Below are 24,972 nucleotides of genomic sequence, written 5' to 3'. Positions count from 1 at the left end.
TGAAACATGTATGTAGTATGTTTTGTAGATTCTTTTTTGCCAGGCACTTTCCTTTTCTATAGTCTGTTACCGATATCAAAGGCAAATTTTTGAAGTGATTTACAGTCCATTTGTGTTAGATAAGAAACCAGAGTGATATAATTTATTATAGCAGAAAACAAAAATAAATTATGACACACAATATGCTTTGCTTATAACACTTGAAAAATGATTACATCCCTTTATTTATAATTAATTACAGCAGAAATTAGTTGTAAACTTGGGATAACTGGACGCCATATGCATTTGAAATGTGTTCAGGTTTCTGCACATTTGATTTTTTGAAAAGGTTTAACTTTTAGGGATAAGCACTTAACATTCTGTGCTGTTTCTCTTTAACTACAGACTCTGCTACATGGAAAAACTCAAGACACCTTTCTAAAGGTCTCCTTTCTTTGTTCTCAGCCCTGCCCTACTCCGCTGCATGTTGCTGCTGTGCTCTCATGGGCTGTGTGCATCCCCTTCCGTTTTTATTTGCCTATTCACATTGAGTGCAGGTGTTAGTGATTCTTGCTCCCTTCTTGGCATTGCATCAGAATGCAGGCTTTTTTTGGTGGTGAATGTAATTTATGTTATTTTTATTTTAAAATGTGTTTGTGAAGCCAGGCGTCTTTTATATGAGAAGGTAAATAAAAACCTCCCCTTTGATATGGGTGCCTGCCTCTGTGAGTTCTGTTCACCTAGATTACTCCAGGCCTCCAATGAGACTTCTTGAAAAAGGTACTATGTTTCAAGTAGGTGAGCTTTTTACTTGCAAAAGGGATCCAGTTTTATTTACCTTTTCTCTCCTGAAGTGCTGATCCACCTTTCCCACATTAGCATTTGTTAAATATCTTACGGTCATTGTTATCTTGCTTTTAGGTGGTTGGTATGCATTATTCATAAACATATTAACACATTTATAATTTTTTTGAATTTGGCACAGAGTAGCCATGGTTGGGGGAAGCAAAGCCAGATTTCCTTTCTGTGATTAAACATTTCTACCTTGTCGAAAAAAGATCAAAACTTGCTCTCCAAGTTTCAAACCACTGGAAACAGCGCACACAGTGATGAAGACTCCCTTTTCATCATGGTGGAGGGACATAATGGCTGTTGGGACTGGTGGAGACTAGGATTCCCTCAGTGCATAGGCAGGGTCTTTTCTCCCCTTCATTTCATTTCTTTCCCACCTCCAATTCCAACGAAGAAATTGTTTTTTATCAGGGCGGGTGTGGGGGGTGTGGATTACTTTGAAAAAGTGCAAGTGCAGAGCAGCTCCACATACAGAGAACTCTAGAGGAGCGACAGATTATGAGATGTGGAAACCATTTTGATGAAGAACAGAACCGATGGGAAAGTTAGCTCATTCATCATTGCAAATTTCATTCACATATTGCAAATTTCTATCTGGGATTAGATGTGTAAATCTATTATTCATGCTTTTGGTTACATTTCTTAGTGGGATTCTTAATTTTTCATCTTTAGCTATTGATTTGAGTGATCCACCAGTTAAACTGCTTTTAAGCATAAGTATTTTAAAATAAAGACTATTCTTTTTAATATATTTACATAGAAAATATGACAAGAACATTTTTATTAATAAAAACTAAATTTCAAATGGTAGGAAGATCTATGAGCCACTCTGAAGTTAGTCATGCTTTTCAAATACAAGATACTGTTTTTTAAATGTGAAAGTATAATTTTGCAGATCTTAAGACACTTAATAACTTGTAGTATTGAAAAATAGGAACAAACAACCATTTATTATGTTGCCTTTTTAAAAACCTAACTAAAGATAAATGTGATTTCCATAGTTTCCATTAAATGAGCTTTCCTTTTCTCAGGAGTTGAAGCAGAAGAATGGGGTAAATTTCTTCACACCAAGAATAAGGTAATCATATAGAATATCGTGAACAAATACCAGGTGAAACATTTCTTTATATAAGTAGCTGATAATTTAGTTTTCTTTTTTCTTTAAAGATTGATTTACTTTTTGAATAGAAGAACTGTGGTGTTAGGCCAGAGGTGCAGGGGGATGAAAGGATTGGTGCAGAGACAGAGTAGGGAGCAGAACAGGTGAATGGACTGAAATCCGCTGCTAAGGGGAGCAGCAGGCAAGACAGAGGTCTGCTATGCTGTATGTTGGTCGGCTCCTTGGCCAGGGATTGAACTCAGGCCATAGCAGTGATAGTGCTGAGACTTAACCTGTAGGCCACCAGGGAAGCCCAGTTTAGTTTTCTTCTAGGCAGTGGAGCCTGTTATTTCAGTGCCATTATTCCGTGTAAAATAAATGTTCTATCCACTGTCATTTATTTGGAGAAAATTTTGTATTGAGCCCAGTTCTCTCTAATTTGGAGATTTTTAACTCTTGTGGAATTAGACAGCTTTGAAGGAATCACATAAACCCATGGCTCAGGAAAATACATGTATGTATTTGATCTTGTTTATTCTCTGAAGAAGTTTCTTAGATATTCTTAACATTTATGGTCACCCCCACTTAAGATCTTTGATTTTATTTTGATTGTCATGCTCTTTGTTTCCATAATTTTTAGCTTTATACAGATTTCGATGAAATTCGACAAGAAATTGAAAATGAAACAGAAAGGATTTCAGGAAATAATAAGGTAGGCATAATTTTAGAGCTGGAAACATAAACATCAGTAAGAATGTTTCCTAGAGTATTCTTTATATCATGTGAGGTGGGTGTTATAAATTCATAGTCCTGTTGTACTGTTATAGGGCAGGGAGGGGGGCAGCCCAAACCCCGCAAACCTGTCTATTCTAAGTGGGTTCTGCCATCCGCCGCATCAACACAAAACATAGGAGACTTTAATGGGAAGGAACTTTAATAAAACTAGGAAACAATACAGGTAAGGCAAAGAGTCTAGTTTCTAAGTGAAGCACCCAAAGTTACCCGTCCCCTCGTGGGTAAAAGTCCATCCATATGGGATCGGCCCAGAGCAAGGCCCCAAAGCCTGCCACAAGTCTAAACCATCTTCCAGTGGGGACCCACAGAAAAGAGTCAGAAACAACCAGACAAGCCCGGAAGGAAAAGAGCAAAATCAACATCAAGATAAAAGCTGCCATGGTCACCTCTCCACGGGTCTCACCCACATCTGTGTCACCCAGTCCACGACCAAAAGACAAGCACAGTTTCTTTACGTGTCTCTAGGCTCCATGCGCCTCCTCCAGGTCTCCTGGCTCCATCCTGCTTCCTTCCTCAGTCTCTTCTTCTGCTTCTCCTCTTCCTGCTCAGCTCCACCCTCCCTTGGGTGGGGCAGGGAACCTCCCCCTTTCCTGGGGACCACCCTGTTACAGTACTAGTGGGAGGATTTTCACAAATATATGAAAAATTAAAATCCATGTTATTTCTTAGAGCTTTTTATATTACTGTTATAGGGCAACCCCGATATTAAACGGGTTCCTGGCTGTGGGTCCTCACCAGCGCGCTTTAAAGGGACTTATGAATACTCTACTACAGACACACACAAAAGGTTAATAAAAGGTTTATTTACAAGAGAAAAGGAAATAAGGAAAATGTACAACTCAGAAAATAGGGAAATAAAGTCTTTAATGCGTCCTACCTGATCCGCCGACCTGGAAACCCAAAGTCACTCTCAGAGCTGGCCGGACGCTGCGAGCTGGTGGAGAGCCAAAAATGGGGGATCCCCAAAGCCCACGTGTCTGCCTTTTCTATCTACCTGGCTGCTTAACCCCACCCTCAGGTCCCAGCCACCTTCCCTTTGGTGGTGATGGGATTTGGAGTTCCCAGTGTCTTTGGCTTTGACCTGGGGTGGGGGTGGAGTCCACAAAGCCTATATGGAATTAGCTTTGGGACATCCTTTTCCCCCTAACATTACCACATATTAGATATTTGATCTTGTGATATACATACCACTTTATTATAATTTTATTTATATTGCTACAATAACTTGTCTTTTTCTGATGGATTCATTGTATTCTAAGCCAAGAAGCATTATGTAAATTATTCCATATACGTATTTTGAAAAGTTCTTTTTCTTAACCTAATAAGACTAGATTTACTTATGAAAGCAAAGAGGAGGAAATTAGTTTTTTTCCCCATTTTTTAGTGAAAATGAAAAATGTTAATTTTTAAAAAAAATTTTCTTAGCTTATGAAATTAGGTGTCTCAGTACTCTTAACCTTGCCATCAGACACTGTCACTCCCTACCCTAAGAACTTCTGTTTTCTCTCCTTTATTCCTATTTTCTTTCTCTCTGTTCCTTTCCTTTTTGTTCTTACCTCCATTCTTATATTGTCCAGAGGCACATTTAACCCTACAAATAAGTCTAGTACTAATACTTACAAAAATTTACTGTACTTGTCTATCTGCCAGATAGTGCTGAAGAGAGCATTTCCTGACAGGAAGGCAGTTGGGAGCCCTGTTAATTTTTTTGTGTTATCTAGGGTGTCTTTCTTGGTGAGGGGCTGCTCCTTGTCATTGCTGCTCCCTGGGCTGGTCACCCTGAGTTGCCGGTCCTGCCGCCCTGCATTCCAGGGCTATTGTATGGAAGGGACAGCAAAGTGGCAGTAACCTAGGGGAGTCATCCTGAACCCTGTGAGAACATCTGGGTTAAATTTGACTGAGGCAAGTCCTAACAGCAGTCTGAACCTGTTTGTGACTCCTATGGATTTACTGAGCTCAGGAGTTAAGGGTAATTTTGCACAGGACTGGAATTTAGAGTGGTTGTGACTGGGGAGTCAGAGTGAAAGTCTCTCATTACAGGAGACAGCTCGTTGTGAATGATGGAATTTGCACACTTACAGGAAGCTTCATTTACGTGGGGATACGACTGGCTTTTACCTAGTGGGTTTCAAGCCCCTTAGCCCCGAATCTATGACAATCTTTTTCTTTCCTGAAGCATGTTGGTAATGAAGGAAATGATATTTTGATCTTATATAAGTAATTTTATGTGTCTCAATATCTAAGTAATTTCATATGCAACCAGAAATCCCCAAAAGATATAAAAAATGAGGTTGTCACTGTAAAGAGTTTTAAATACAGCTTGTATCGACATGGTGAGGGGTGCCTGAGTATATGTAGTTAGGAAGGTGTGCCAGATACCAGCCTAGACTATTTAGGACTCTGGCACATTAGAAATAGATGAGCAGTTCAGAGTGAGCCAGGGCAGCAAAGGGAACACATCATGTTGGTGTGTCTGCTGGAGTTTAGTCGGCCCCGAAACGCGTGAGGGACCCTTGGTGAAGATCAGGAGTGTAGTCGCTCTGGGGTAAGGGAGAGGAAAGGCAGGCATCACCGTCTAATTTTTTACATCTAAAGATTCAGGTATGTCTTCTGAGGCATCTCTTAATGTACACTGTATTCGGAGTTAGGAGCCACGCCAGCCTGGGTATCTTGTTGCCTCTACCTCACTCCCTCAACTCAAGAAACTGTCAATTAGGAATGCATCTTTCTTTCCTTCAGCATTAATTAAGCCTGTGAAATACACTTGAGGTGTGGTATCTGCTTCGAATCAAGAGACAAGAATGTGAAATAATACAGAGGAAGTAAATTTGTATGTTAATAAGATGGGGTTGGGTAGGATTATAACCTGTTCTTATTTATATTTAATAGTATCTAGTGTCTACTTGAAGTGGGTTACATTCGCATTTTATTTTTCATTACCATTTTAATGTGGTTTTAATAATGATATTTCAAACCTTATTTTTAGGGAGTCAGCCCTGAACCTATTCATCTTAAGATTTTTTCACCCAATGTTGTCAATCTGACACTCGTGGATTTGCCAGGAATGACCAAGGTAAAGAATCTTGTGACCCACTATGAGTGCGGTCTTCCTTGACTACTCTGTACATACATAATCTTGCTCAGAGTAATTTAAAAACATAACCATGACATTCCTAGCTACCTGTAATGCTGCTTTTATTTTTTCCAGTGTCCTGCCACCCTCAGAGTCCATATATAGCATATGTGTTTGTTTATTGTCTCATCACTGAAGTACAAGCTCTATAGAGGGGAATTTTGATTGTTTTTATTCATGACTGTGACATACTCTAGCAAATGGAACAAGTCCTAAAGCATAGTTTTCTGCCAGTAAATACTGCTAATTGAAAGGATGAATGAATGAATTTCTCCTAGGCATTTAATGTTGACCAATACTTAACAAGGTCAATTTTTGATACTCAAGAAAATTACATTTTCAAACTTTCACATGTATTGAATTCATGCATACCACTGTTGTATATAATTTCATTTTAACTTTCTGTAAATGGATTTAAGTGTATATTTTATGAATTCAAGGGGGGAGGCTGGGAAGCTGAGTTGATTTTTACTGCTAGTGCCTGCCTTGTTTCTGTTTGGTTTAGGTGCCTGTGGGTGATCAGCCTAAGGACATTGAGCTTCAGATCAGAGAGCTCATTCTGCGGTTCATCAGTAATCCCAACTCCATCATCCTTGCTGTCACTGCTGCCAATACAGACATGGCGACCTCAGAAGCTCTCAAAATCTCAAGAGAGGTAGATCCAGATGGTAAGGACTGATTGATAGTAGTGTGTGTGACTTGGTTAACAGTGGCATCCCACCCTGAAAAAGGAAATTGTACTTACCGAGGAAACGCTGGTCACAACACTGTGTATCTTTTAGGAGTGCAGGGCCATACCTCTTCAGATTTAGGTCACCACTACCAGAGCACCATAGTCCTCCACCACAGTCCACTGGGCCCCTCTACCCTGTGCAGCCGACCTCCCTACTGCCCACAGCATCAGTTCTACTGTCAGAATTCAAGGGTTGGTTTGGTTTGGTTTTGTCTATTCTTTTGCTTTGTTTCTATGTATTCCACATTTTAGTAAAATCATTCAGTATTTGTCTCTCTCCTTCTGATTTAATTTAGCATAATCCTTGTCACAAATGGCAAAATAGGAAACTTTGCTTTTTTAGAAAGGATGTTGGTAGTTGTTAATACAGATACAAAAAAATCATGCTTTCTCTTTTGCTTATAACTTCAAATAGAAATTCTAATGGAAAGTAAAGTTCTGTGATGGGTAAGTTGCTGTCATGTGTGTCCACATTTATAATGGTTACCTAGTAATCTTAAAGTGACTTTGCAAAAAGAGTTTCTTGTATTGCATACTTGAAATGATTTAGGTGTTTGAATGGCTAACTTCTTTTTTTTTTTTAAGATTTATTTATTTATACGAGCACTGGGTACAGTCAGAAGTGTGGGAGGGCGAGAGAATTCACTAGAGTCAGAGCGGAGAGCAGAGTAGGCAGATTGGTGAAGTACGCTGCTGAGGGGAGCAGCTGGCGGCAGGAGAGGTCTGCGCGCCATGTGGGACCTTCACCCGGTGGCCAGGGATCGAACCGGCGCTGCAGAGGCTTTGGGCAGCTTCGCAGCCCAGCACTCAATCGCTGCGCCACTGGGGAGGACCCTGAATGGCTAACTTCTAAATTCTTAGAAGTAACTCTCATAGCAGATAATCGTTGTAGATTGTTAAGGTAGAGTAGATAACCTCATTTTTTATATCTTTTGGGGATTTCTGGTTGCATATGAAATTACTTAGATATTGAGACACATAAAATTACTTATATAAGATCAAAATATCATTTCCTTCATTACCAACATGCTTCAGGAAAGAAAAAGATTGTCATAGATTCGGGGCTAAGGGGCTTGAAACCCACTAGGTAAAAGCCAGTCGTATCCCCACGTAAATGAAGCTTCCTGTAAGTGTGCAGATTCCATCATGAGATATACTTGAGATATGCTCAAGGCAGAGAGGATTCTTAGAAATAAAGGTCAGGTCCATTTGTGAAGCAGTTATCACCCCAGGGTTAGTCAGATGGGGTCTGTGTGTGATGCCTGGCAGTGTGGAAGGCCTGCTAGTAGGACAGCACCTCGTAGGCTATGTTCCATTCATGGGCTGATGACTCACCTGCATATTTGGAGGGTGTGCTGTCTCTGTAATGTCTCTCTTCTACTTTGAGAACAAATTTAATAAATTTTGGTAGGAAATGTAAGTGCTAAGGCTGCTAATGAAAATTCCCATAAACAGTTGCCAAAGTAATTTTTTTGTTATTTCAGGTTTGTTTTTTTTTTTTTTAAGATTTATTTATGCATACAAGAGCTGGGGTACAGGTCAGAGGTGTGGGGGGTGAGAGGATTCACCAGAGGCATAGTGGGGAACAGAACAGGCAGATTGACTGAAATCCACTGCTGAGGGGAGCAGCAGGTAAGTCAGGAGAGGTCTGCTGCACCATGTGGGTAGCTCCCTGACCGGCTGGGGATCGAACTCGTGCTGCAGTGGGTGCAAATAGCTTCATAGGTTGTGTCTTAATCCCTTGTGCCACCAGGGAGGCCCCTTTCAGGTTTTTAAGAAACTTGCTGCATGAGTAATTAACAAGCAAAATGAAAGATGTAACTTTGGTAAAGGGTTTATTGAAATTTCATTTTTATTGTTTAAACTGTTAACTATTTCATTTACATTCTCTCTTAAAGTGATCCTTGAGCGAACCTTTGATCTAGTAATCTCAATTTAGTAATACATTGTAAGGAAACAAACCATTCCAGTATTATTTATAGCATCAAAGAATTAGAATCGACTTAGTATGGCTCACAGTAGGAATGGTTAACTAAATTAAGACAGTAACAATATGAGATCATTCAAAAGAATGACTTTGTAAATTTGGAGTAAGATAAAAAATGCTTATAATTAAGAAGTGACCCATAAAATTGGACACTGCAATGTGTGTGTGGAACTTGCTTGCTGTCGAAATGTTGGAAATGGTTTGTCAGCTTCTGAAATAGTTAGATCAACGGTCCCATTTCTAGACATTTGTCTTAAATAAAATCCTATATTCATGTAAAAGTCTGTGTGTATTGTCTGTATTAGCTTTATTTGTATTCTTATAAAACTGGGAACAACTTAATTTTCTCAAATTGGGAAATGAATAACCAAGCCATGGAACATCTGTATGCTGGAGCATCAGTATACTGGAACTAATTATAAATAGCTGGTATTAAACATCAGGGGAAGGAAGCTACGACTCTATTTGAGCTGTAGACAGTCTGCTTAGCCGCACAGAGAAGAAGAAAGTGATGAATGCAGCACCGGGGAGGGCTCGCAGATGAACACTAGGTGAAAAGCCAGACCCAGAGCCTGGGCCTGCCATTCCATTCACACCAAATTCCAGAAAATACTAAGCTAGTCATGGGAAATGGCTTTGTGGGGTGGCATAAGAAAAATGGGAATGGATCTTGATTCACTTATCAACAAGTGGTGATGATATAGCTATTCACATCTATTAAAACTCACAGACCTGAACAATAAAAAGTAAATTTTAAACATATATTTGGAAAATAATCGTAAGAGTTTAAATTGTAAAAAATTTAAAAAGTTGTACACAGTTACTGAAATTAGTTTTTAGGGCCTTCCCTGGTGGCGCAGTGGTTGAGCACTGGGCTGCAAAGCTGCCTGCAGCCTCTGCAGCACCAGTTCGATCCCCAGCCGCTGGTGAGGGTCCCACATGGCGCGACATACCTCTCCTGTCGCGCCTTCTGCTCCCCTCAGCAGTGTATTTCGTCAGTCTGCCTGTTCTGTTCCCTGCTCTGGCTCTGGTGAATTCTCTCACCCTCCCACGCTTCTGACTGTACCCAGTGCTTGTATAAATAAATAAATCTTTTTAAAAAGAATTAGTTTTTAAAAAGCATTTGCAAGTTGATGATAGTTGTAATAGTAGATGACTATAGATAGCATTTTCCCTTATTAACGCTTAATGAGTTTATTACCTAATGGGTCACTTTCTTTTCTCTTTGCTTTTCCCAGGTCGCAGGACCCTGGCTGTCATCACTAAGCTTGACCTCATGGATGCAGGCACTGATGCCATGGACGTGCTGATGGGCAGGGTTATTCCAGTGAAGCTTGGAATAATTGGAGTAGTTAACAGGTTAGCAATCAAGAATGGGATACGTGAGCATTCTTGTTCCAAAGCAAACCTGAAAATTTCAAATAAGCCTGGACTGTAATGGTGTCTGATTTTCTCCTTTTCCTATAATCTTTTCCTGTAATTGCTAGCAAAGGGGTTGCTCTTAAGGGAACAGACTCACTAAAGCCTCCTGTGGAGTAAGCAGTGACACAAGGTAAAAGTTCATTTCTTAGGTTTGAACGCTCTTGCCTGTTAGGTATTGATATGGAGCACCCTCAATAGAGAAAGTATGATGTTACTTGCACTCAATCAAGACAGAACTTAAGGGAATAGGATTTTGTTAGCTTGGTTTTACTAGAGTGCTTTAGCATTTCTTTGTAATGGTCAGGATGTAATTTAGAGAAATTTTATAAAGGGATCCTAATTATAAATAGCTGGTATTAAACATCAGGGGAAGGAAGCTACGACTGAGTGTCTATTTGAGCTATGGACAGTCTGCTGTGCTCAACAAACAGATGGCCTGTCTTTGAATCCTTACAGCAGTCCCGTGAGGCAGGCATTAATGTCAGCCTCCTAATCAGGGAATTGAAATTTTCCTAGAGTCACAGGTTGGTGCGTGAAGGGCTGGGTTCAGGTGGAGACCCGCCCTGGCGTGGGGCCTTTCTGTAGGAGGGAGCGCTGAAATTACTGTGAGCCCTGGCTGCGGCTGCTTTGTCTTCCAGAATCAAATGTGTGTGTAAATCATGCCCAAACTCTTTTGAGTCTTCGGTCTTACAAAATGGAAGTATCTTTACTAAATGACAGCATGGCTGTCACAGCTGTCTGCTTCCCTGCATATACTCCCACCTCACCCTGACTCCCATATTAAAGAAACTGAGTCCCACTATTTGTCCTCAGACAAGCAGGTGGTAGAAGACACTTTGTTGTATCTATAGGTGGTAGCTCTACAAGTAAACATGGTTACTTTGGGTAGAAATGAGTTGCCTGTCTGTGGAGAAAATAAACACTTGAATGAGCCACACGGGTTTTCACTGTCTACCCCTGCTGCCTAAGAGCACAGCTTTGACCATAGTTAATGGTAATAATGAGTCCTAAGCTTAAAAGTCATGTGATTTGTGATGGAGGCACTTAATATGTGAGCTCAGTTTCTTTACTGCAAACTGGGATAGTACCTATCATGTAAAGAGATGTGAATATCAAGTGTGGGGACCACAGTGGACTTGAGCTGAACAGTTTGTTATTTCCACCCTTAGGAGCCAACTAGACATTAACAATAAGAAGAGTGTCACTGATTCAATCCGTGATGAATATGCTTTCCTTCAAAAGAAATACCCATCTCTGGCCAACAGAAACGGAACAAAGTACCTTGCTAGGACCCTGAACAGGTAACATTTTCTTACCTATGAAAGATGAGATATTTTGCACTCACTGGTAGGTGTCAAGACCTTTCATTCCTCAGTCCCTTGTGGTTTCCTAGTGCTCTTAGGTGTATACTTTCACTTTTTGTTGTGTAACAGCAACTCCTGCACATGGCTCTGGGCTAGGGCAGTTGGTGTTAAATCCTCACGCAGTTGAGGAATGCTCCATTGGATATTAAAATGTTTTTGATTCACAGGCATTCATTAAATAAAGCCTGCTTCAGTCTGGGGAAAAAAAAAAAGTTTTAATTATGAGATCCTTGGTGGTCAATTTACTTTGAGAATAGAACTAGATAGCATGAGACTTCATTCCACTTTGGACTTCAGGAACTGAATTTAAATGTGTAATTTTCACATAATCTGGTTTGTATTTGGGGTATCTTCGTTCCTTCTCATAGCCAGGCAGAAGCTGCATCCCTCTGGGCAGCAATGACTGAAGTGTGAAAACTATTTTCTCTTGCTTTTGTCTTATTTCCTTAACAAACTAAAGACTTAACGCACCTGAATCTGAGATTGATTTTTGCTATGCTTGAGTACCTGTTGTAAAGGATAAATCAAAAACTAGTTATGCAGATAGAACTAGAGTGAGTTGCTTGCTCTCGTCGTACATATAAGCATGTTTTTTCCAGTTAGATTTGGTTCTCTGTTGTCTGCTACAGTTGGGGTAAAGGTGTATTTGCACAGCATTGGCCAAGATGACTTCCTTTGTGTCATTTTATTCGGACTAAGTATTTACTTCTAGTCTCAGACCATGTTAATTCCTTCCAAGACAGTTTTACAGGTTTCCCCATTAATTTACATTTTCAAATTTTGACCCTTTGGGGTCTTCGAGACAGCCGATTTCACTTTACAACCCTTATTTTCTAACCTTGTTAGGTTACTGATGCATCACATCAGAGATTGTTTACCAGAGCTCAAGACGAGAATCAATGTACTGGCTGCCCAGTACCAGTCTCTCCTCAACAGCTATGGCGAGCCCGTGGACGACAAAAGTGCTACCTTACTCCAGCTCATCACCAAGTTCGCCACAGAGTACTGTAACACGATCGAGGGGACTGCAAAGTACATCGAGACTTCAGAGCTGTAAGAAAGAATTAGCTTTGTGGGTCTGGTCACCTGGATTGCTAGGTTACTTTGTCCTTTGTTACGCTGACTTTTATTATTTTTTAAAAAGATTTTATTAATTTTTGCGTAAAAGAACTGCTGGGTATAGGCCAGAGGTATTGGGGGGGGGTGGTGTGTGAGGATTCCCCAGAGACAGAGTGGGGAGCAGAACAGGCAGATTTACCGAAATACACTGCTGAGGGGAGCAATGGGTGAGACAGGAGAGGTCTTCTGCGCCATGTTGGGTTAACTCCCTGGCTGGGGATCGAACTTGGGTCGCAGTGGTGACAGTGCTGAGACTCAACCCCTAGGCCACCAGGGAGGCCCAGTTATGGTGACTTTTAAATCAGATTATCTTCTTGTGATTTATTAGAACAGTAATATCATTTTGTAGAAATGAGAGGCTGATGTCTGATATGTGTGTAAACGTGTTTTATAAACTAAAAAGTAAAAATTTCATTTTTTTATAGTAAGACTAATTGATAAATATTTAAAATGTTTTATAATTTTAACTTAAAATGTTTACAGTATCTTTAATATATACGGTATAATTATTTGTGGGGGAAAAATGCAGAGAATAAAATACGAACAAAATTACTCTTAATCCCACATCTTGATAACCTCTGCTTGCTTTTGGTATTTACCTAGACATTTCCTAAACATCTATGAAATAAACACCTGTATTACACATCTGAACATTAGATGCAGTACATACTGTTTTGAAATAATTTTTCTAAATCAACACTTCAGAAATAGCTAATAATTACACATTCATATTGCCCTCCAGATTTACATAATATTTAACTTTCAGGTAGATTCTAACTTGCTGGGCCAGTCCCCCACTATTGATAATTTGGTTTCAGGTAAATACAAATATAGGAGAATGCTGAGATGGACTGCCCTGGGGCATGGGTTCATGCAGCCCCTGAGGATAGACTCCTAGCAGTTGGATGCCAGGTCAAGTCTGTTACAGCCACCACGTGATCAGTAGATTATATTATTTACTGTTAACTATACACATGAATATGCATTTTGCTATACCCAAAACTTTTTTTTTTTTTTGTGGGACCCTTGCCGGTGGCTGGGGATTGAACTGGCGCTGCAGAGGCTGCGGGCTGTGCCACCAGGGGAGGCCCTATACCCAAAACATTTTTAATTTTGAAATTATTATGAGCTGCCAGAAAATTGCAAATAAATGTGTAGGGATGTCCTGATCTGCTTTCACTCCCACCTCCCCTGTGTCAATATGTTGCACAACTGTAGTACAGTAATACAACCAGAGTGGACCAACAGTGTGAGTGCATGCGTGCGTGTGTGCCTGTGTTTCTATGTACCTTTTTGTGTCTAGGTGTTTTTTATGTGTTAGCCAGTAAAGAGAGAGTAACTTAACGGACTCTATATTGAATAGCTATAAGATGGCATAGGGAGGGCCATGAAGATCACTACTAAGATGAAGCTCTGCAGAGGGTAAGATAAATCTGAGTAGGGCCTCCCTGGTGGTGCAGGAGGTTGAGCCCAGTGCTGTGAAGCTGTCCGCAGCCTCTGCAGTGCCATTTCGTTCCCCACTGGCCAGGGAGATACCCACATGGCGCAGCAGACCTCTCCTGTCTCGCCCACTGCTCCCCTCAGCAGCATATTAAAGTCAGTCTGCCTGTTCTGTCCCCTGCTCTGTCTCTGGTGAATCCTCTCACCATCCCGCACATCTGGCCTGTACTATCTTCTTGTATAAATAAAATTAAAAAATTAAATCTTTTAAAAAAAAAGATGTTTGAGTAACGTGACAAAAGGGATAGAATAATCAAAGACTTTTATTTAAAAGAGTATAGTCATGTATTCATATTTAAATGCTTATAAAATATTATACATATCCAGAAAAGTGTAGATAACATGGATAGACAGGCTTACAAGTAGTTAAAGTAAAAATAGCCTTTGGAACACTGAGGAGAGGAACACATTTCGTTCAGGAATTAGGAAAGTCCACAGTTATCACGGGCTGGGTTGGGCTCTGAATAGAATTTGGGAAGGCACCGGGGAAGTGAGTGTAAGCCTGGAGAGCATCCCAGGCTGTGTTGGGAGAGTGGCAGGTGCCAGGACGGGACATGGCAGGAGGAAAGGCAGGGAAAGTATCAGCACCAAACTGGACAGTCAGATGTCAGAATTTGGAGGCCTTCCTACTATATATAGAAAATAAAACTTTTGGTCAAATGAGTAACCTATTTTAGAAAGATAATTCTGGTCATTGTGGAAATTACTCAGAGAAGGAAAAGGATGGAGGGAGAGATTGATTACTGGTCATTCTAATCATCAGTGAGTGTACAAGTCAGTGGCACTATAGTCACAATTTTGTACAACCATCATACTTTGTTTCCCAAGATTTTTCTTCACCCTCCTAGATCTCCAGTGTCCAAGTCACCATTTGTTCTTTTCCAGTCCCTGAAACTCATCATTTACTCTATGAATTTGCCTGTTCTAGAGTTTTCATGTAAGGGGATTTGTAGAATATCTGTCCCTTGGTGTCTGGCTGGCCACACTTAGCATAGTGTTATTAGGCTCTAGACCATCTGCCTAGACTAATGAAGTAGTGAATATCGTGGTGAAAATAGCGAGAGAGTGATGATCTTGGAAGACAGAGGTATTTGTGGAGATCAACTGGCTTAACTCAAACATCCAAAGCTGATACTAGGGCTACTGGTCATTAAGTAGGAAACCCGGTGCTGTCATTTTGTCCAGAGATTTGTCTGAAGAGAGCCAAATGATAGCTCATTGGCTAAGAATGCCTTTGCTGTTGTTGACTGGTAGAGGGGAATCTCAGAGTATTTGTGATCTGAGAAAATTATATGAAGTGCAATTTTTGGTGTGTTGCGTTTGGGACGCAGCTGTGGCTGTGTCTGTGTACTGCGTGGTTTTGGGGCTGGGGTGGAGTAGAGCTTCTGGTGACTGCCTGCAAAATCTGAGGCACTCCCGCCTAACCCCTGACAGGCAGCCTTGGCCCGCCTCTCCCCAGACTGTGATTCCACAGAAACAAACAACATGTATTTGAAGCTCTTGCAGTGTCCTTGGAGATTGGGAACTGTTGGTTCCCTGATATTCTCTGAAAGAACCATGTGCCTTTCATTATGATTATTTACCCCATTAAAAAACAAAACAAAACAAAAAGACTGGTCCATGGTTGAGTTCAGCACACATGGAAATAGAATTGTCTACATGGGATTGTTTACCTGGGCTTTTGTCGGGAAGTGAGACTAGTGGAAGGATGGATTCCCCACCTCTCACCCTGTAGTAACTGCAGACACTGTATTTTGTTGCCTTCCAGATGCGGTGGTGCTAGAATATGTTACATTTTCCACGAGACTTTTGGGCGAACCTTAGAATCTGTCGACCCACTAGGTGGCCTTAACACTATCGACATCCTGACTGCCATCAGGAACGCTACCGTGAGTATGCTCGCGCCTGGGTGTCCGGAAGTCAGATTGAAGGCTTGCTCTTTTCCTCCCCGTATCTCTTTAAAATAAACTGTACTGTTTGTTATTTTGCTTTCCTACTTGAAAATAAGTGCTTTTCATGAAAAATGGCAAAGATGGGATTATTTCAACCTTTGGGAATAGCCGAAACGACACGTAACTATAATATAGCCCCACATTTAATCTTTGCAGGGCCCTCGTCCTGCTTTGTTTGTGCCTGAGGTTTCCTTTGAGCTGCTGGTCAAGCGGCAGATCAAGCGCCTGGAGGAGCCCAGCCTTCGCTGCGTGGAGCTGGTCCACGAGGAGATGCAACGGATCATCCAGCACTGCAGCAACTACAGCACGCAGGTGCCGGCGGGGCGGGCGGGCGGGCTGCGGAGGGGAGCAGGCAGGTAGACGGGCTGAGTCACCACCAAAGTCCCTGACTGAGGTGATTTGAAACCATGCATTTAAATGGAGCTTCCAAGTCAAATTCAGGATCACAGCAATGACTTCACTTCCCTTTAAACAAAATGCTCTTTCCTCTGCCATGCAGGAGTTACTGCGGTTCCCTAAGCTTCACGACGCCATTGTCGAAGTAGTGACTTGTCTCCTGAGGAAGCGGTTGCCTGTTACAAATGAAATGGTGAGCTCCTTGCAAACCACCATGTAGTCCCTGCTGGTGAACGTCCTTCTCACACCACTATGCTGTTTAGCGCTTAGGTGCTGTGCCCCCGGGTGGGGAGGAGTGAGTTTGAGTCCTGCTTCAAAGGCAACTTCAGTGACTGGCATGAAACACAGCTTTCTCCATATGTGGCTATCGCTGGCCTGTGCCCCGGGCTCGGCTGTCCTGGGGCGATTAGCGCTGTCTGCAGGTAGTGTTTACCTTGCCCCCTGACTTGCCCTGAGTGACCCAACCACTCCCTCAGTTGGCTCGTTTATGCCCTGCTGTTGTCAGCCGCTGTTTTGTGGGTTGCTGTCTTTAAGAATGTAAAGTGCTGGAACTGGCAGAAATATGTGGTGAAAACTTCACATTGTCCTTGTGCCTCTAACTGCTGGGTGTATGTTCCTTTTTTCTTTCTGGTCACTAAAAGTGCATTTGGCCCTTGGCCCCGATGGTGGTCCCCGGACCTTTGCCCAGAGCACAGAGTGACCCTGCAGGGTAGGGTGTAGGGCTGCCCCTGGTTCCCTGGAAGCAAAACCTCCAGACTGAGACGAGGGGCAGCCTGGACGGCAGGACCCTTGCAATGTTGCTGAGCAGGCCCTGTGTACCTGGCTTTTCACCTGTTAGTGCTCTTCTGACATCTAAGGTTTGTTGATGGTGCAAATGAAGGAGTTGGTTGACTTAAACATGGGGAAGTCAGTTTGAGCATCCCTTGCTGGCCAGTGTCTCAGGATCTTGACCCACACACAACATTAAACTAGGCAGTGTGTCATTAAGGTCATTACCTGTCCTTTAAATGTGTCTTTACTCCCCAGTATTAGTATCTTTAACTTACCTGTGATTATGAGATGTTTGCTTACTGTTGAAATTGAACTAAACTGTAACTAAATACTTCCAATAACTTCATGTCACGTCCCCCAGTACAAATGTCACCTTAAATGCTGAAGTGGAAGTAACTCAAGAAGCACATGCTTGGGGTTGGATGTCAACTGGAGTCTAACTTTGGCATTAATAAAATAGCCTGTTCTTTTTCAGAGTTTAATAAACTTGTGAAAGTAAAATTAGGTTGACATTGACATTTTTGCACAGTCTAATTTTATTTTTTTCTAGGTCCATAACTTAGTGGCAATTGAGTTGGCTTATATCAACACAAAACATCCAGACTTTGCAGATGCCTGTGGGCTCATGAACAATAACATAGAGGTAAGTGCAGCTCAGACTCTCGGGGTTAATACTTTTCTGTAAATGAATGTCTCTGATTTTTGTTTTTCTTAACATATTTTGGTTTCTTTGTTACTTGTCTTATATATGTTTACATTACAAGAAGTGACTACGAAGGAAATCAGGATCAAGGACAGTTAGAAAGAGCTGGGTGGGGAAGGTGCTGTCTCCTCAGCACCTCACAGTGGAGGTGGTCTTTGGAATGCGAGTATGAGTGTGTTCATGAACCTGAGCCAGCCTCTTTCATGGACAGCATGTGGGTCGGGTCCCATAAGCTGCTCCTTCTCTGCTTTGCTGGTATCTTGCTAATCGGTCTTTCTGAACACAAACCACATCTCTTTGAACACAGCCAGGGGGCCAGGCAATTGTACCAGTTCTTTGAAAAGCAACAAGAGGGCCTGCCCTGGTGGTGTACGTAGTTGAGTGCAGAGCTGTGAAGCTGTCTGCAGCCTCTGCAGTGTGGGTTCAGTCCTGGCCAGCCAGCAAGATACCCACATGGTGTGGCAGACCTCTCCTGTCTCGCCTGCTGCTCCCCTTAGCAGTGTATTTTAGCTAGTCTGCCTGTTCTGTTTGCTGCTCTGTCTCTGGTGAATCCTCTCACCCTCCTGCACATCTGGCCTGAACCCTGGTTCTTGTATGTATGAATAAAATTTTTTTTTTTTTTAAAGAAAATCAACAAGAGGCCACTTAAATTAAGGATTTGTCTTTAGAAATAAAGATTGACTTAGTAGTGACTGAATTCCTGGATGATGGAAAAGAATCTTTAAGTTACTTTTCAGGGAGGTATATGTGAGATCATGTGTCAATAAAGCTATTAACTTTCAGTGAACAACAATGGAAATCAAATGTGGGCAGTGATTTGAAGTCCTGTGTCTTCATCAGTATGTCTTTGGTTTTAACGACTATGCCAGAGAACTTCAGGTGGCTCTTCTCACCTGTCCCTGTGAAGGGGACTCTGTCAACAGAGGCAGGAACTGGGGCTTTAGTGAAGGTGGTACCTGCCCAGGAAGCAGGCAGGCCAGTCTGCTGGGCACCTGGGGCCACCTGGTCCCCACTGCTGGCAGGAGACTAGGGTGAGGACTAGACCCCACTGTCTGCTGCTTGTGGCCCTAATTCTGGCCCTCCAGAATTACATGTCCAGATGTTTTATTATTTTGTGTGGATCCCATACAAGCGTGTACAAATCAGAGACTTTCAAAGGTTTTGTTTCAGTTTCCTGTGATGTGTGTGCTCTGCCTTCTGCATGATGTGCTGAAGGGGTGTATATAGGGACCATGTAAATCAGTGATTCCTTACTTATTTTCCTTGTTTGTTTTACAGGAACAAAGAAGAAACAGACTAGCAAGAGAATTACCTTCTTCTGTATCACGAGACAAGGTAAAAAAAACAACAACGTTTTTTAAAGCATATTCACAGAGCACAAAGATGGATGGGTAAGCCTCAGAGTACTTACTCAGTTCTAGAAGTATCTTTTAATACTCCATTGTAACTGTTTCACTGTTTGAATAGAAAATAGGCTTGGAGTAATTGTATTTTGAATACTGGAAGAAGTACACAGATGGCAAATTGACACTGACATTTCAACTTTGCAGAATGAGCTGAAAGGACTAATGACTTGATAGTAAGACTTTGTGGAGAGAGAAGACGCAATATGCACGTAACAACTCAGCCACCTGTGCTAGCTGAATATATTAAAATTTTTCAGTATGTAAAATCTGTGCCTTTAGTTCTGGATTAGAGATATCTTAGTAAGTTCCAAATGATCAAGTTTTTGCATTTGGATTTTTCTCAGGTGTTCCTCTGAGTACATGTACAGCAGTACAGGACAAACTTTCTATCCTGTGATCACTTTTGTTTCTCATGTTATGTTCTGAGAGAGAGCAAAAATTCAGATTTAGAGAATGTTTCTGAGTGCGTTTTTGGCATCCTTGATTTTTTTTTTTTCCCCCTGCATTTTTGCCTTTAGTCCTCTAAAGTTCCAAGTGCTTTGGCACCTGCCTCCCAGGAGCCCTCCCCTGCTGCTTCTGCTGAGGCTGATGGCAAGGTCTGTTGTGATTCTTCATCTAAGCCTGCATGCCTAGTTGTTTGGTGCAATAGAATCATCTGGAAACAATACACTGAATAGCAGAATATTAATATGGGATAATGTCCTAAGGTCATATATTTTAATCTAATAGAAATTTAAATTCTGTTACACTGTACTTCCTAAGTTATTGACATGCTTTTGCTTGCAACCTAGAAGAGACACAAAAAAGTAACTTAAAGAGGAAATATCCTGCGCTTTTTGAATTTCAAACCATTGATATTTAAATTTTGCTTGTTAAACTGCATGTTTTAACATATCTTTTAACAGTTAATTCAGGACAGCAGAAGAGAAACTAAAAATGTGAGTGTCTTATTTCAGAATGGAAATGCTGGTACCTCTGGTTCTCACAAAGTCTGTACAGTGACTTCTAACCCGTTGTCTGTGTCGTTTTAATGTTCCTCTTGCCTAACTGCCCCTCCTGAGACGGCAGTGACTCTGCACTGACTTTCAAATAACAGCTTTTCCCACTGGTCCACTACCTGGAAGGACAGTTTTGAATTTGGTATTTTCCTTCCTACTAAAACACCAGCAGTGGGAAGGGAACTCTTGAGTGTGTCTCTTCACTATGCTGCATTCTGCCCCGCAGGGACGGACATTGTGCTCCCGTAGCTTCCTCAGGCTTCTGTCCAGTCTGCACGAGCCCCCTAATACGTAGCCTCAGGTGCCGCAACACCTTGGGTGTGGGAAGCAAACGGGAACTGGGAAAGTCAGTTCTTTGTCAGCTCTCAGTAAGAATCACTCAAACTCCTTTTCTAGAAAGGTTCCAAAACTCCAGGTCTAGAAGTGTCTGTTCATAGCATGTTGGGCCCAGATTTTAAGCGAAACAACCAAATCATTGCTTAAGTGTTTGTTTCACTCATCACACCACATCTGCACCCTAGGTTTCGTTTGATGTTGTTCTTAATGGGCTCCGTATACTCAGTGTGTAGGTGGCTGCCTGTATTAGATACATTTCACCTTCACATGTTAGATTAATTCTCACCAGTGTTTTGACTCAGAATGATTGTCTCATGTTATATTAACATAAACCATTTTGTTTCTACAAATTTTGGGTGTCATCTCCATTTCAGATTGTAAGTTCTCAGAACATTTTAAATGTCTCCTAAATGGTGATGAATTACTACTGTTCTTCCCTTAAACATTCTCCTTTAGACAGAAGACTAGTAAATCTCATAGAGCACTTGTGTTTAGGTCCCGTGCCACAGCACAGGCAGCTCACGCTCCATCGCGAGGATTGCACTTCTCCCTTCACCCGCAGTTTTGTTGACTATTAAAGTAAAATGTGCAGGCACGAATCCATAGAACTCTGAGATCCCGGCTCATCTGCATTTAAGGGCTCTTGAAAGAAATTATCTGAATGTTAGCTGTGGTTTCTTTAATGAGCAGCTTATGCTTTTTCACAATCTAGTTAGAGAAGTGGAAGAGAAAGGTTGAGGACAGAGAAAGGAGTGCCTTGCTACATTATATCCAAACCTCTTCAGAGGCTGCACTGCCACCCACCACCTCTGACCCAGTCCCTGTCTGAGTAGATGACACTCTGGATGGGGACTGGCTGTTTGGTCGCTGTCCACGAACATGGTCTTTGTGTGGCTGTGGTCAAATCTTCTATGGCCTGTATAGGTTTTGGAACACCTGTTTTGTTTTGTTTTTGTTTTTTCCTTCAGGTTGCATCTGGAGGTGGTGGGGTTGGAGATGCTGTTCAAGAACCAACGACAGGAAACTGGAGAGGGATGCTGAAAACTTCAAAAGCTGAAGAGTTGTTAGCCGAAGAAAAATCAAAGCCAATTCCAATCATGCCAGCCAGTCCACAAAAAGGTCACGCCGTGAATCTGCTGGATGTGGTGAGGCAGAGACTAATGAGGAACTTAAAGTGTAACTTCTGGATGTTGTTTCTGTGGCCACATTTAACAAATATACTCCTCCTGTTCAGCCGGTTCCTGTTGCACGTAAACTCTCTGCCCGTGAACAGCGAGACTGCGAGGTCATTGAACGACTCATCAAATCCTATTTCCTTATCGTCAGAAAGAACATTCAAGACAGGTCAGTGCTGCACATGAGAGCAGACTGGACATCTGCTGGCCGGTTTCCCCTCTGGGCATACGTGTATTTGTAAAACTCGGTTATCCTGTGGTTTGTTTTGCAGTGTGCCAAAGGCAGTGATGCACTTTCTGGTTAATCATGTGAAAGACACGCTGCAGAGTGAGCTGGTAGGACAGCTGTACAAGTCGTCCCTGTTGGACGACCTCTTGACCGAGTCTGAGGACATGGCCCAGCGCAGGAAAGAAGCCGCTGACATGCTAAAGGTATCCACGGAGTTGGGGTTTTGTTCATGCCTGGGTCATAGATGCAAACCCCCGCCCTAGACAGGGAGTGTTTCTGACCAGGGCTCTCTACAAGCACTCAGCATCCATGGGGCCCTGGCCCTGCCCGACATGGCACAAGTGGTGCTTGGAAGGTGTGGCGGAATAAAAGTGCAGATGGAGACATTTACCCCCACATAACTCAGATCCTTTGACATCCTAACTTCATGGGCTTCTATGATTTTTCTCTTTTCCAATGCAGGCATTACAAGGAGCCAGTCAAATTATTGCTGAGATTCGAGAGACTCACCTTTGGTGAAGAGAACTATGTATGTGATACTGAGCTTTGTGACTCAGAACTTGCTAGTTACTCCTACTTGAGTAGAATTTTATTTATGAACTCTTGTGTATTGCAATGGTATCTGCTCATGTAAAGACTGGCCATAAACTGAAAATTTTACTCCTGCAGAACCAATCACAAATTTAATCCAAATAATAAATGGCTGTTTCTAACTTTTCCCGGTATATATAAGACATATCAAATCTGTCTTGTGACAGTTTCGTTTGAACTGAAAAACAGCTGTTACTGTTCTTGTGTACAAGCAGTTTGCCTGTGGGTAGATGCCCGTATGACCTGTAGTAGTGTGAAAGCCACTGCCAGGTACTTCTGGAAGGCCACGCCTGCGGCTATAGTGCATGCGCCCCTGCTCTGGCTGCGGCCTCGCCTTAGCCGCCCTGTCGCACCTGTCCTTCAGCTCCGTCCATTGAGCATCTCCGCGCCCTCTGATGTGCTGGTAAACAAGATGACCGCCCAGGAGCTGTAACCTTGGCAGTGGTGCGAGGTGTGGGATGTGCAGCTACACAGCCCTTCCACGCCCAGGGTCACCTTCCCTGGGGCACTAAAAGTGAGAACATCTTTCATTCTTACATAAACCTGGAAGCACGGTTTACATTTTCCTGTGTTTAGAACAACCATCTAGACTTGATTTTTCTAGTAAGACTTAAAGACCAGTTCCTTTTAGATTTTAAAGGTTCTACTGGGTAAAATCCTTTTGGTTTCCAAATAATGGAATTCAGGTACGTTTTTAAATTGGGACGCTGACTTCCTGTTCCACCAAAGTGGGACTTAAAACCAAATACCTTGCCCATCATGAAGTGTGGCTCACCTGACCCCTTCCTAGTTGGTGACAGTCACTCTTGCTGCACGCCCACTGGTGGGCCTTGTTCTCTACAGAACACCTGACTAGACACTCCTCGTGGCTCAGACTCACCTGCATTTAGGGGGTGGCATTTAGAGTACATACTTACATGTTTTGTTAAAATTCCCCAGATGAGTCTCTATGTAAAATTCCCTAAGGCATCCAGCTCCATCTCTAATAGAGCATGTCAAGGAAATGACACAAACATACATTTTTCAGTTATGACAGACGAGGGCTGGTGAACATGTCACACATCTGCTAGCTGATGGTGCCACAACACCCGAGGCTGACCCCGAGTGCAAAAACCAGGTCCATGTTGGTGGACACAACACCGTCTGGTCTGTTTACACAGTCCCACTAGAACGCGTGATGCATGGAGGTTAGGAAACAAAGATCACTGCCGCCAGGTAGCCTCACCTGATCCCAGCCTCGGTCCCAGCTACTCTCTTGATAGATCGACTTTTTGAATTAGTTAAGGCAACAAACTTCCAGTGCACTTCCCCGAACATATCATAGATTTCAGATTAAAAATATTGGCTTTAAAGACCTACCACTAGGGGTGATGCACCTGCTAGCGCTACACACTTGTACAAAGAAAAGCAGGCGAGGAACATGGGCGAGAGAGCCTCCCAGGGGCCCCCAAGCTGAGAGATGCTCTGGGATGTAGAGACGGCCACTGGCATTGTAAAGGGCCTGTGTGTGCTTGCTGTGTAAATAAAACTGATACGAAACGATGTCAAGGTGTCAGTAAGTTCATTCTTCCTAGCGTTAGTCCCAGAGAAAGGCTTTTGCCAGTGTTTTGAAATCTAAATCTGCTTCAAACAAACACAGCTTGTACTGTAGGGCGTTTTGGGACTTTGCTGACAGACTCAAGGCCCTGAGGTGTTGGTACAGCTCTGTTTTTAACAACTAGACAATCTGAAATCTTGGAGACAAAAATTGAAACTTAATATCTAATTTGAGAGTTCACAAATTTATAACACATTGCCACTTGAATAACTCCTGACAGGGCAAGGCTGAATGTAAATTTAATTATAAGGAAACACAGGCAAGGAAAAACTGAGGCACTTTCTAAACAGAACTGATTTTTTTCTTTAAAAATGAACTACTCTAATTTGTGCTGCCAACTGTGCCTTTGTGAAACTTTCCTCCTTTTTAAAAACTATTTACTTTCTAGACAACAGAATCGAAGACTTACAAGTCTCTGCAACTAGATTTCACATTTCTTATATGGGCATCAGAGCAAGCTAACACCAGCACAATTAGAGAGCCAGAGATCCCAGTGGGAGACCTCCCAGCCCCCACCCCAGTTACTCCCACTATCTCTTTCTCACTCTTCCTCATCTCTGAAAAGGACATGCCAGAAGGGTTGGAGGGGAAAGAGGTTTTTTTGTGAAATGTGAAAGTGTAAACAGCGATTAACCTTGGCAGTAACATTTGCATGTCAGGAACTGCCCCGTCATACACAAACACCTTATTTATTAACCGACCTGTGGAAGTTGGGAAGGTACTCACACTGGGGGGCTAGAGTACATTCCATTTCTGCAGACGGATGTGCGTGAAGGTATAACTTCTAGAGCCAACCTTCCAGGATGAATGATGGACACTCAGAAGGACTTCTGCA

At 42.2% G+C, this 24,972-nt stretch overlaps 1 protein-coding gene across 9 annotated transcripts in view; it reads left to right on the top strand.

Moving 5' to 3' along the window:
- DNM1L (dynamin 1 like) overlaps positions 1-22,468 on the top strand; it is a gene marked incomplete at both ends in the record, with an annotated part of 51,634 nt that extends 29,166 nt beyond the window's left edge. Inside the window, 19 exons of one of the 9 annotated variants that reach the window (XM_084254651.1) lie at positions 385-423; positions 1,863-1,909; positions 2,571-2,642; positions 5,712-5,798; positions 6,364-6,526; positions 9,817-9,937; positions 11,170-11,301; positions 12,211-12,417; positions 15,752-15,872; positions 16,092-16,247; positions 16,435-16,524; positions 17,653-17,745; positions 19,084-19,140; positions 19,730-19,807; positions 20,117-20,149; positions 21,514-21,690; positions 21,780-21,889; positions 21,993-22,152; positions 22,412-22,468. In XM_084254651.1, coding sequence (XP_084110777.1) covers positions 385-423; positions 1,863-1,909; positions 2,571-2,642; positions 5,712-5,798; positions 6,364-6,526; positions 9,817-9,937; positions 11,170-11,301; positions 12,211-12,417; positions 15,752-15,872; positions 16,092-16,247; positions 16,435-16,524; positions 17,653-17,745; positions 19,084-19,140; positions 19,730-19,807; positions 20,117-20,149; positions 21,514-21,690; positions 21,780-21,889; positions 21,993-22,152; positions 22,412-22,468 — 2,000 coding nt within the window. The remainder of the gene's footprint in view (positions 1-384; positions 424-1,862; positions 1,910-2,570; positions 2,643-5,711; positions 5,799-6,363; positions 6,527-9,816; positions 9,938-11,169; positions 11,302-12,210; positions 12,418-15,751; positions 15,873-16,091; positions 16,248-16,434; positions 16,525-17,652; positions 17,746-19,083; positions 19,141-19,729; positions 19,808-20,116; positions 20,150-21,513; positions 21,691-21,779; positions 21,890-21,992; positions 22,153-22,411) is intronic. The other 8 variants (XM_084254653.1, XM_084254654.1, XM_084254650.1 and 5 more) reach the window with 8 other exon arrangements.
- Between the last annotated feature and the right edge of the window lie 2,504 nt (positions 22,469-24,972).

This window comes from Talpa europaea (genome assembly GCF_964194135.1).
Source record: "Talpa europaea genome assembly, chromosome: 15".
NCBI classification, from domain to species: domain Eukaryota; kingdom Metazoa; phylum Chordata; class Mammalia; order Eulipotyphla; family Talpidae; genus Talpa; species Talpa europaea.
Note: the sequence above shows the minus strand (reverse complement) of the source record. Positions and strands in the feature narration are given on the sequence as shown.